General features: G+C 40.1%; 1 protein-coding gene across 1 annotated transcript in view; it reads left to right on the forward strand.

Moving 5' to 3' along the window:
- Positions 1-13,306, forward strand: part of Gtf2f2 (general transcription factor IIF subunit 2) — a 115,120-nt gene that overhangs the window by 87,169 nt on the left and 14,645 nt on the right. The window contains exon 6 of the mRNA XM_028754257.1: positions 4,497-4,596. Within this exon, the coding sequence (XP_028610090.1) occupies positions 4,497-4,596 (100 nt within the window). The remainder of the gene's footprint in view (positions 1-4,496; positions 4,597-13,306) is intronic.

The following is a 13,306-nucleotide window of genomic DNA, read 5'->3' on the forward strand; positions in this document are numbered from 1 at the left end:
TGAAAGCAGGAGGATGAAGGCCGTCCTCTGCTCCATAGCAAGCTCAAGGCCAGTCTAGGCTAAATGAGACCTGGCATTTAGTTTTTTGGCTAAGTTCTATGGGATTTTAAATTGTCTCTGTTCTGTTACATTCCTTATGTAGTGGGATGGTCTGAATTATAGCTCTAGTTTTACCTACTATGGAGAAAAAAGTAAAATGGATGTGGGTAGCACTCTTTGGGGGGGGGGCCCCCCCGAGACAGGGTTTCTCTGTGTAGCCGTGGCTGTCCTGGAACTCACTCTGTAGACCAGGCTGGCCTCGAACTCAGAAACCCACCTGCCCCTGCCTCCCAAGTGCTGGGATTAAACGAGTGCGCCACCACCGCCTGGCAAGTAGCACTCTTAACATAGTTTCTAACACGGAGTAAGAACTCTTTAAATGTCTGCTGTGTTGGTTTCCCTCATCCTTGTATTGGCATTCTTAGGTAATATAGACCTTGAGAGCTTTTATGGCAACAAACATAGGCACTTATTAATCTTAGAAAGACTCCTAATTTAGCTAATTATAATCATATATAATAATTAACAGGGGTCCTGGCGTTTAGGCTTCCTTTAGGAACCTAAAGGAATTGTGGATGGGCCATGCATAGAACCCCCAGTGTTGTTCTGCATGCCTACTCCTGACTTTTATTTCATCATCTCTATAAATTGGAACACTACTACAGGCAAAACAGACATGTTATGTATTTCTTCTGGCTTTCGCCAAAACTATAACTAAGTTTATTTTTCCATTCCAAAATACATGTAGATGAGGTTTTGAACACAGAGAGCTAGTCTACAATGGCCAAGAGCTGAAGAGATAACACTGTTGTGTGATGTGAATTACAGTTACAGAAGCAGACGTTCTTCGGGGTTTTTGTTTTGAATTAGGTGTATCTGTATATGGATATGTGCACATTAGTACAGGTGCCAATGGAGGCCAGAGGGTTTCAAATTCCATACAGGTGATTATTAGCTGCCCATGGGTGCTAGTAACCAAAGATGGGTTCTCTCCAAGCACAGTATGCACTCTATATTAATATGTGCTAAGCCATCTCTCTAGCTCCCAGAGCACTGATTTCTTTGTTTTCTTTATTTTTTGTTTTTAATGTACACTAGTGTTTTGCTTGCTTGTGTGTCTGTGTGAGTGTGTCAGGTCCCCTGGAACTGGAATCACAGACAGCTGTGAGCCAAAATGTGGGTGCTGGGATTTGAACCTGGGTCCTCTGGAAGAACAGAGTAAATAGTTAGTGCTCTTAACTGCTGAACCATTTCTCCAGCATCCAGAACACTGTTTTTAAAGCACACACTTATTAACTGTTTTGCTTTAAAGTTCTGGTTTTCTGGGCTAGAGAGATGACTCAGCATTTAATAGCACATATTACTCTTCCAAAAGACCAGAAATTATTTCCCAGCATCCACTTGGGGTTGCCTGTAACATCACTTCCAGGAAATCTGATACCCTCTTTTGGCCTCCACCAGGAAGTGCACTCACTTGCATGTACCTATGCAGAGAGAGACATGTGTATACATAGGTGTAAATTAAAAATTAAATAAAAATATTTGACTATATAAAATCATAATTTGATAAACAAGTATGATTCATGACTACCATAGCATTTATAAACTTGTTTTCAAGCACTTTCATTGTGATTAGAGGGGGGAAAACTAAATCCCCTCCTTCCCTTCTAATGTGCATTAGAATGCACGTGTGAATTAATTGCCCTATAGTGGTATTAGGAATACATGCCAAGCCAGGCAGTGATGGTGCACGCCTTTAATCCCAGCACTTGGGAGGCAGAGGCAGGCGGATTTCTGAGTTCAAGAGTTCAAGGCTAGCCTGGTCTACAGAGTGAGTTCCAGGACAGCCAGGGCTACACAGAGAAAAACCCTGTCTCAAAAAAAAAAAAAGGAATACATGCCAAGTATCTGTTAAGTAGCTTACTAAACAAAGGTGATTCGTATGCCAAGGATGGTGGCATCCCTTGGATCCCAGCTTTTTGGGAGGCAGAATCAGATAGGCCGTGCCGTGCAAGTTTACATAGTGAGACCTTTTCCCAAGAAACAAACAAACAAAGGAATATTGTATTTCTGATTACAGTTTCTTGGAAATAACACTGTACTTTTTAATGCTCTGAAAAAGATAAGACATAGACATAGTCAGAACACAGGTCTTTCTCATTCAGCCTAACACCTTTGTGTGTAGTTGGCTACCCTGCTTTGTGAACCGAGTATTTCCAAATTACATTCTATTGAAAAAACCAGATAATCCTTGTTTTGATGTTGAAAGCGTGTTGAAGCCAGCAGTGTTTAATTTAGAGCATTGTTAATAATAAAATAGAGTTTCAAATTGTTCTGGCACATCATGAGATAATGTTAAATGAATTATTTAGTGTTAAATAAAAAAAGCCTGTTAAACTATTTTAAACTATTCATGGTTAATGAAAATATTTTAAGATTAAGTTCTTTTGAAATGCATTGTGTTTTCAGTCCATAGATTAACTTTTTGTATTTTGAGTCATAGAGTATCCTCTTTTAATTAAAACAAAACTCTGGGAATTGACATTTTTAATGTATAGTAGAAAGGTTAAAATTTTTGTATGAGTTCTTTGTTTAAAAGAAAACAATGTGTTCCTTTATTAAAAAAAAAAATGTGATGCCTTGAGAATCCCCGTGGCACAGCTCTCTGATGATGAGATTGTCGTTTAGAACTGAATGGGAGGCATGCCTTGTGACTGTGAGTCAGGACGCAGGGGCTGCAGATAAATCCAGCGTACAGGTACAGACTGCCATTTCAAAACTCAGGCCATTTACAAAATCATTTATTGCACAAATTTTAGAAATCTCTACAACAACAAAAAATCTTGAAACGTACTAATTCTAATCTCTTCCCATCTTTCATGTAGTTCCATGTTTTAAAAAATTGGGGGCCGGGCAGTGGTGGCACACGCCTTTAATCCCAGCACTTGGGAGGCAGAGGCAGGTGGATTTCTGAGTTCAAGGCCAGCCTGGTCTACAGAGTGAGTTCCAGGACAGCCACGGCTACACAGAGAAACCCTGCCTCGGGGAAAAAAAAAAATTGGGGCAGTGGTTCAGCGGTTATGGGTACCTACTGCTCTTCCGGAGCATGTGAACTCAGTTCCTAGCACCCACACTGTGCTGCTCAGAACCACTTCAGACTCTGGCCCCATGACATCCAGTGCCCTCTCTTGGCCTCCTTGGGCACCCACATACATGTGAAATAAATGTACACATGGAGACAACATATATGCACACAAATAAAAATAAACCTTTTTTAAAAAGCCTACAATGCATAAGCTGTTTCTAAGCTGGGTTTTGGTTTCTTGGCTTTATGCACTGCATCCATTAATTCCTTAGAGGCCTTACTGTGCTACATTCTTGAATGCATCTCTCAGTGAGATTCATAAATCATAAGCCCAGGTATTTTTCCAAAAGTACTTTTATTTCATGCTTAATCTTCAATTATAAGTTAGCCAGATATTCTTAAGTATGTTACATTTTGTATTCTGATACCCTGCTGATGAATAGTCTAAAGGTACAATACCTTTTTTGTCTTTAAAAATAGTCACTTTTGAGAGCTGCACTTTTTTCCTCTCAAGACAGATTTTTGGATTTACTTTGCTTATAAAACAAATGCATTAATTTTTTTTGGGGGGGGGGACTTTTTGAGACAGGGTTTCTCTGTGTAGCCCTGGCTGTCCTGGAACTCACTCTGTAGACCAGGCTGGCCTCCAACTCAGAAATTCACCTGCCTCTGCCTCCCAAGTGCTGGGATTAAAGGTGTGCGCCACCACCACCTGGCTAAATGCATTAATTTTTAAGGAACAATTTTAATGTATAAATTAGGACATAACAAACCACCGCTTAAAGTTATAGGCACTGGTGGAATAGTGTCTTCATGTTATATGTGAGATCATGTGTTTATTTTATTTTATTTTATTTTATTTTATTTTATTTTATTTTATTTTATTTTCTGGAAACAGTGTTTTGAGTTACGTTTAATTCAAACAGAGTTCTGCAGCGTTGTAGGCCAGTGCTGTCCAGTAGAGGTTTTGTGGTGACAAGAATGTTTTGAGCACCAATGTCTGTCTGATCAAGTAGCCACTAGTCACTGTACACTAAATGTTGATATGGACTCTTTACGTATCTTTTCAGTGGAAGCTTTGGATTGATGAATTGTACACAATAGTAATTTAAGACAATTTGTTTTGCTTGCAGAGTTGGTTTACCCAAGCAACATAGTTTTACAACTATGTTCAGGACTGTAATAACATAACTTGTACAGTTAGTTTATGGGGCTAGTTTTTACATTGTAGTCATTTTTGTTGTTGTTGTTGTTTTAATCTTCCTAAGTGTTTTGGTAAAGCTACTGTGGTAGTCTGAGCTTACTTGTAATTGGGATAACTACAGGACCCACCCTACTAAGCAGTGAATTAACAATGCCTTCTGTTTTTCAGATTGCAAATAGAAGAATCTTCCAAACCTGTAAGGCTATCACAACAGCTGGACAAAGTTGTAACAACCAATTACAAGCCTGTTGCTAACCATCAGTACAATGTGAGTCTTCTGCATGTCTTTCAGCAGCATCCTGTTGCTTTCAGTGTCGCTTGCAGCTTGCTATGTATGACCCATGCTAAGCATGGAGAAGTACTTGCTCTTTATCGGGAGCTATGTGGGAGAAGGGAGCTACTATCCAAATTGCTCTTGATCGGGGTTTTACAGAGCAGTAGTAGCAGCTAGGAGGCTGTTCAGCTGTATAGCCCCTGGTTATGCTTTAGGGGGAGAGTAAACTAAAGAAGGGGGCCAGGAGGCTAAGTGGAGTCAGTAGCTTAGGTAATCAGTTCTCTGTTGTCTGTTGATTGAGACAAGTAGATAAAAGGCAGTTTCTTTGTCCTCTTTTCTTCTTTTCTGTTTGTTTCATTCTTAGCCCAGAATACTGTTATGCATAGTGCTAGAATGAAACAAATTCTAAAAATGTTTAAGTCAGTGATTTTATGCTAAAACCATAGAATGTGCTTAAAAGCTATAGTTTTAAGAGTCCTAGACAGTCTGATGTGTACTGTCAATGCATGTTCAAAGCACTCTCTACAGGACTCCACGTGCAGCTTTCTGGGCTATATGAGAAAGGACAATGACATGATAGGATTGTTGGGTTTGGCCCTTTTCTTCATTGACATGTTCTTCCTGTGGTTCCGAATGGGCCTTTGTCCTCCTCTTAGGGACCAGGTGTATATGTACAGTTTTTATTTTGGTATGTTTTTATCACAGTAAAGGCAAGACAGCTCGTCTTTCCCATAGGTTACAAAGAGATAGGTGCTTCCTGGGAGTAGTTTGTGTGGAGTGTGTATGTGTGACTATGAAAAGGTATTGTCCTTTGGGCCTGGCAGTCATATTTCTAAAATTTATAATAGTAAGACAAGATATGTTATATAGTAATAGTTCTCTCTTCTTCTTAAGACAGAAAAACATTGGAAATGAAATTGAGAATTGGTTGAATGTTTTAAGTTATTCATTCTAGATAGTAGGATCTACTATGAATTTACCCAAATTTTCTTCTTCGCAAATCCTTTGGCTTGCTAAAATTGTAACAGTGAGGATGGATTATCTGAAAGGCTATTAAACAGTTCTCCTTTGGGGTAAGAAGGGGAAGAGAGATAGGGAAGTGTCTAGCTAGCTATGTCAGAGAGAGATCTTCTGAGTAGCAGATGTTTGCCTGTAACTGAGAGAGAGTCCCCTGGTGACCCACCTTCCTGAGATGCCACCTCTTCCTGTTCTCTGCTTGTGCCTTCCTTAGATCCCAAGTTGGGACGTAGCGAACAGTTCCTTTGAAGTATGGAGCACAGCTTTCTGTAGTGTTAACCACCATTTTCCCCCTTCCCTCCATTGCAAATGCCCCCTGTGCTGCTACAGACCATTAGTCCTAAGATGAAAGGCAAATCCCCTCTAGGAAGACTGAAGCTGCTGCTTTGGTAGTGGGCCAGTTCAGACCTCTGCCCAGGTCATTTTCTGAGTGACATTAACGCTCAGCCTGGCATATAGAGCTTTATGTTTTATGCTTTCATGGATACTGAGAAATCAACATGGTTTAAAATAAACAATTTAGAGGTCACATAGTAAAACTTTTGATAAAATTTAAATGAATATAATATTCAAATACAGAGGTTTACAGAGTAGTGTGTCATATGACTGATTCATTTTAATTTACTAGTTGAGGTTTTAAAAAGGAAAGAGCACAATTACATGCATACAAAATACATAGTCCTATTTTTTTTTTTTTTTTTGGCAGCATTAAGGGATTCCCTATGGTAAACAAGGTGTTGGTTACAACTGAGAACATCCCAGCCCTGTGACTGCTTAGATCAAAATTAAACACCTTGTATTTACTGCCAGAAAATGTCTACACATGCAACAATCCTGTGCCTCCATGCCATCCCTATGCTGCTTTGCTTTGCTCTGCTCTGCTTTTTTTTTTTTTTTTTTTTTTTTTTTTTTTTTTTTTTAGCAAAAGAGTAGAAATTGTAACAGTGGAGCAGTTCAGTACAGTCTCACATTATCAGCTTCTTGGGTTTGGTACTAAATCCAGGCCTTAAAGCCTATTAGGTAGTAAATATATGTGAATAAGGAAGTGGAAAAACTGACAGTCCTACTCTACGATAATTATCAGTCACACTCCCAAGTAGAAACGGATAAAGTAATCAGATCTGACCAGAACACGGCTCTTTTCAAACTAGAAACCGTCAGTCCACCTTAAGCATGGCTGCCATTCTCCACCTGATTGATGACTCGGTTGTCTTTTTTTTCAGAATTGAAACAACTCCAGATTCTAAAAGCAAAAAGGAAGACGTAGAGAATCGGCTTTCAGATATTTTATCAGTACAAAGTGGAAGGCCGTGGTCCTGAGAGGGAAGGAGGTTAGCTACCAGAGATCTGGGGATAGAAAAGGAAATCCTTTCCTCCTGCCTCTATTTTTCTGTTGGCAGAAGGGCAACTGGAGGGCAGCTGGCAATCAGATCTTGGAGATGTAGCCAGTAGTCCCTGCCCCTGCCCCTGACACCACCACTGCCACCACCAAGACATGGAGCTAATGGCTTTGACTGAAAATAACTGGCCCTGAACTTGTAGGGTTTGTCCCTTATTCTGTTAGCTATTGCTAGTATAAACTTTGTGAGTTTGCAATACTGTTGAAAACTAAGTGTCCTGAACATGAAGACAGATCACTTTTTTTTTCTTTGCAGATCACTATATTTTAAAAGCAAAGAATAGGTTTGTTTGTTTATTTGTTTGTTTGTTTGTTTGTTTTCTGGTGGAGAAAGGTAATATTTGTGAGTGTTCTTATATGTGTGTACATTTGGAAGCCAGAGCTTGACACGACTGTCTTCCTTCCTCAGTTACTCTTTATGTTCTGTGAGACGGGGTTTTCTAGACTGAACCTGCAGCTCACTGATTCAGCTAGACCAGCTAGCCAACAAGCCCCGGATTTCTGAATTCAGTTCCTCATTTTCTAGAATAATACATAATTTTATTTAATCTATTTTAATGTTTAAAATTTTATATGCAGCTCATAATATTCATGTATACTTCTGTAGGATAATAATTCATAACTTATTAAAATAGACATGTGTGATTTAGTCATTAAATTCTTTGCTTGTAGAGATGTTAATCAAAAAAGTAAAATCAGGCTGGGCATGATGTTACACACTTTTAATCCCAGAACTCACTCTAAGGTTCAAGCCCAGCCTGTGCTACATTGCACAGTGAGTTCCAGGTCAGCCAAGGCTACTTAGTTAAGCCCTATCTTTAAACAAATAGAAAAGTATAATTAGGGGTTGGATATATACCGTGTTCAGTTAAATGTTTGCCTAGTAAACAGGAAGCCCAGAATTTGAACCCCAGCACTGCATAAAATCGATCATGGTTGTGTATACCTGTAACCCAGCATGCTCCAAGAGAAAACAAATGAATCAGAAGGTCAAGGTCATCCTCAGCTATGGAGCAAGTTTGAAGCCAGCCTAGGCTACAGAGTACCCTGTCTACAATATACACTTAAGTGAAATTACTATGTAAGATTCCTGCCAATCCCTCATCTCTGAGTCAAAGTAGAGGTGCCATTGTCTGATGGACTTGTGTCATTGGCTGCCTGGCACTTTTATATGTGCTCTCTGGTTTCATACAGAACTGTCCTTTGCTGTCTAAATGGTGATTCTCAATGTAGCTTCTACATTAGAGTCACCCGGAAGGATCCTTTCCTGAAGAGAGGGAAATGACTTCAGATCAAATGTGGATTGTGTTTTAAGCTACTGGGTTATTCTAGTTTGCAGCCACCAATCTAAAGACAGGAACTTTTTATAGTTGTCTGCCATCTGTTGAGAAGGGAATAGGGATCTGTAATGGCATCAGGAGATAGAATCTAGTAAATTTAAGATGTATCTAATCGTCTTTGTTGCCCTCCCTACCCTCTTGTTCTGGGTTTAATAAATAATAAAGGGCTTTTTTTAAATCTTGCTTTTGGTATAGAGAAACTAAGAAAAGCTAACTGGAAAGCACTCATTGAAATAATAGGGTTGTTACATAAAACCTTCAGGTGACACCCTCCTCCCGGGAACTAGGAAGAAATTTTATGTTTATACATAGTCCTTTCCTTCTGTGAGACAGCCAGCACTAGTCTCAAGAACTAAGGTTGTTGAGCTTTTGAGTTGTTCAAAGTTGGATGCATAAATTTTTAATCTTGCTCATTAAAATAGATGCTCATGGGACTATATCATAAGGGATTTTCAGCAATATTTCCCCGCCGTAGTTTAATATAAGAATACTACATGCCTTGTCCTTTTGAATTTGCATACCAAGGGCTGGCCTGCTCTAAAGAATTACTTTTCTCCCAAGAGATGATGACACAACTAATCGGAAATAGATGCATTGACAGAGAGAGGGAAGCAATCTCTCGCAAGGATTTAAAATGCAAAACCATGATAGTCAAGGCTGTCACAGTCACTTCAGAAGCTGGAACAAAAGCCTCACAAAGACTGCCTTGACAAAACAATCAGAGCAGTTCTGCAAACAACAGTCTAGAAATTTACAGACATCTGAATTACAATATTTTAATTGGCAGTGGGTGGCATTTATAATTTAAGTCAGTGATTAAGGTTTTAGTAATAACAATTGAACATGTCTATACTACATCCACTGTAGATTTTCAACTTGCAGTTACGTTTTAATCTTGAGTAACTTGTTTTCTTGAGAAAATAAAGTCAATTTTATCTGATAAATTTGGGGAATATAAACATTTCTAGCTGGAGACTAAGCTTAAAGTGTTGGCCCTGCAGTGATCTGGTCCCTGGAGGCAGATAAAAGATCAGTAAGAAAAATTCACATGACATAACAATTATTTCTGTTCTAGTAACTATTATAGTAATTTATACATTATCCTGGCTGCTAATGAGCTCGCTGTCTGGCTGCTCTGCATAGCATTCCCTTACATTTCCCAAGTTCATGAGTGAGAAGCTCAAGGAAAAGAAGCAACATTACCTCAAAGTGGTCTTCTCCTAGGTACAGTGGTTCATAGTATTAACAGTTTGTTTGCATAGCCTTAGTTGTAGTGTTAAATTGAGTAAAATACTAAGGGTACCATTTTTATACTTTGTAACTTAAAAAAGGAGCAGTTACTTCAAGGCCTTAGCTTTGTCCTAAGTACAATATTAGGTATTAGTAGGGCTGAGGAGGTGGCTGAAGACTGGCTGCTCTGCCAGAGGACTTGGGTCTGATTTCCAGTACCCCCGTGGTGGACTCACAACTCTATAGCTCCAGTCCCAAGGAATTCTTCGGGTCTTTATGAGAACCAGACACACAAGTGATGTACAGACATACATTCATACAAAACACTTACTGTACACATAAAAGGAAAACAACAGCATTAAGTACTAATAGCTTGATGCATTAAGTCTCTTTTCTATTACATGAACACTGGAACTACTTGGTTGATAATACCACAGAGGAGGATTTGGATTATGAGCCTGTCTTAGACATTACCAAAGCAGATTTAGTCGATTTATTTTAAAACAGTCTTTTTCTGTAAGTCATCCATAGTATGAACTTCAAGAACAGTAAGAATTCTGTTATCCCTTAAGAATGTAGAGTTAAATCTCTAGCACCTAAAAGCTCTCTAGAGAGGACTGATATTCTCATTCTCCTCGTTACCGCTCTAGATGTCTGGGTTTTGAGATTTGGTTTGGTGATTAAGGGTTTTGTTTTGCTTTAAGCATGTAGCTCTTGATCTTCTGCAGCTGAGGAGGGCCTTGGTCTGCTGAGGTTGGGGAGTGTGCTGCCCTGCCCTGTATGCATTTCCCTTTACTTTAAAAGTAAAATACACTGGGTGTGATGGATGACACCCAGCCTTATCCTAACACTCCAGAGGCAGAGCTCTGCTTGATCTCTGAGTTTAAGGCCAGCTTGGTCTACAGAGCAAGTTCCAGGACAACCAAGACTACTCAAAGAAACCCTGTCTCAAAAAAACAAAAAAACAAACAAAAAAAAAAAAAAGAAAGAAGGGGGCGGGGAGGAAAGAAAAGCAGAGTGTAGTGGTACCTGATTCTAAGCCTAGTGCGTATTTGAGGTGAGAACATGCCAAACAGGACTTTTTTTTTTAATCTAGGTAATATTTGGTCACTTTCTTACTAATTAAACATTTATTTGTCATAATTTAATTGAGTTTTTATCTTAAGTGTTGATTTGGACTTTTTTGTTATTCTAAAATCCTACTTTGTCAAACCTTTCTGGCTTGATTGATTTTAAAAAAAACACATAAATATCTATTTTACCATGTCCACGTAGAATGTGTACCTTCCCGAAGTGAACCATCCTGCATTACTGACAAGATTATGAAATCATTTTCCTACTTATCGTCTATCATCTCCTTCCCTTCCTGAGCTCAGTTTGTGCTCTATTCTTCCAGGGGGCCATGTTACAGTGCTTAGGCCCGCTGAGGCTCTGGGTTTGAACCTGGTCTCTTCTGTGTTCCTCCCCAGTGTGCTCACTCTCTTAGTTCCGTCTTTTGGACCCAGAGAAAGCATTGTGTCCTTCTAAGATTCAGGCTGCACGTGGGTGTTTTTGTGTGGTTTTTAAGACACTCTTCCCCCATTTCTGCATGCATTTTTTTTTTCTTTTACCACTGAGCCAAGCATTCTACCATTGACCTATCCCCAGCCCTTTTGTGATTTTCTAACTTGAGATTGTTTTGCCAAGTTGCCCAGGCTGGCCCTAAATTCACTCTGTAGCCCACACAGCCTTGAATTTTTGATCTTGTCTTGGCCCCAAAGTACCTGGGATTACAGGCCTGCCTCCCTGAGAAACTCTTGAGGCAGGCTGCACTGTATCCTCCACAGCAGTCCATGCCTGGCATGCAGCTGAGGTTTTGTCTCCGTTGTGAGCTTGTCCTAGGAACTTCAGAGAACGTAAGAGGCTTAAGTGCCTCGCTCCAGAACTGACAGCATCACAGTGTCAACTTTGACGTTCGTGTGCAGTTGTGAAGCTGGTCCTCACACTGCAGTCGTCCCCACGTGCAAGCCTTGCTCTCTGCTGGCCTCATCCAGGCCACCAAGGCTTTAGTTTCCCAGGTAGCTTTGAGACTGACCTTCCTCCAGCAAATCACTCTACTTTTCCAATAAATAAACAAACTTAACCAACTGAAATACATAAATAGAAGCTGTATATTTTCTCCCTTTTGTGTGTGGGGGGGGCGCGTGCACATGCAAGCACATATTTGTGGAAGCCACAGAACCATGAAATACTTTTTTTTTTTTACCTTGAGACAAGGTTTCTCATTGGCATGGAACTCTTCAGAAGCTCAGGTATCTGCCTTCTCAACACTGGGATTTCGAGCACTTACCACTGTGTCTAGCTTCTAACCTGCGTTCTGGGGGTGACCTTAGGCTCTCACATGTTTGCTGACTGAACTCTCTTCCCAATTTTCAGTGCAAAGATAATTTTCTACAAATGGTTAGTGCCAGGATGATAACAATGGGATTGAACTACTTTTCAATTTTTATTGACGTTTGTTAGCTGTACAGAACACTAGGTTTCATTACAACATTTCATACATGTCTGATACATTTCAAGCCCTGTTAACATGCCCTGCTCCCCCTCACTGTTCCCCTTCATCTGCCTTCAGGCTCTCCTACTTTCATGTATTATCTCTAGGTTTCTTTTTTCTTTTGATTGTTGTTGGTGTTTCTTTTTTCTTTTGATTGTTACTGCTACTACTACTACATGTTGTCTTACTTAAGGTTGCTGTTGCTGTGATGAAACACCATAACCAAAGCAAATTGGGGGGGGTATTTGGTTTATACTTCTGTATTACTGTTCATTATTAAAGGAAATCAGGACAGGAAATCAAACAGGGCAGAATCCTGGTGGCAGAAACTGATACAGAAGCCATGGAGGGGTGCTGCATACTGGCTTGCTCAGCCTGCTTCCTTACAGAACCCAGGACTACCAGCCCACAGTGGGCTGGGCCTCCCTCATCAGTCACTAATTAAGAAAATGCATTATAGCCAAATCTTGTGGCTATATCTTAGGAGACATTTTTCTCAACTGAAGTTCCCTTTCAGATAACTCTAGCTTGATTAACGTGTATGTGTATGTAAGTATACATACATACAACCATTTACTCTTGCTCATGTGTATACACTGACCACTTGGTATCGGATAACCAATTAGGGGCTCATCGCTGGGGAAGATGTGATTCTCCTCTTCTCCACAGTCATCAGTTGCTGTGGCTTATCATTTAGAGGCAGAACTTCCTGAGATTTCCCCATGAGTTGCATGTCAACCGGCTTCATTACTCAGGTCTTGTTTAAGCAAATGTAGTGTTGCAGTTTGATGGGTGCAGCTTCTCTTTCACATACAGAAGATTCTGTATCTGTATCACATCGGCTCTCCTGATCTTGGGGCTTTTAACAGCCTTGGCACTCCCTCCCTCTTCCGCCATGCTCCCTGGAATGTGTTGTAAATGGATCTGTTGGTGGTGGGCTCCCCAAGGCCATTTGTTCTCTGGGTTTGGCCATTTGTAGCTTTTTGTAATGTCTTCCATCTGCCTCAAAGAGAAGCTTCTCTTTGAGGTTGTGGTATTAGTGAGGGGAAGCATGAGAGCTGAGAGTTGCTTCCCATGCTGATGAATGTGAGGGTGTGTAACACTGTGATGATACACCCACAGAGAGAGAGAGAGAGAGAGACAGAGAGAGAGAGAGAGAGAGAGAGAGAGAGAGAGAGAGAGAGA

Source organism: Grammomys surdaster, unplaced genomic scaffold (genome assembly GCF_004785775.1).
Source record: "Grammomys surdaster isolate TR1022 unplaced genomic scaffold, NIH_TR_1.0 125985, whole genome shotgun sequence".
Lineage (NCBI taxonomy): Eukaryota > Metazoa > Chordata > Mammalia > Rodentia > Muridae > Grammomys > Grammomys surdaster.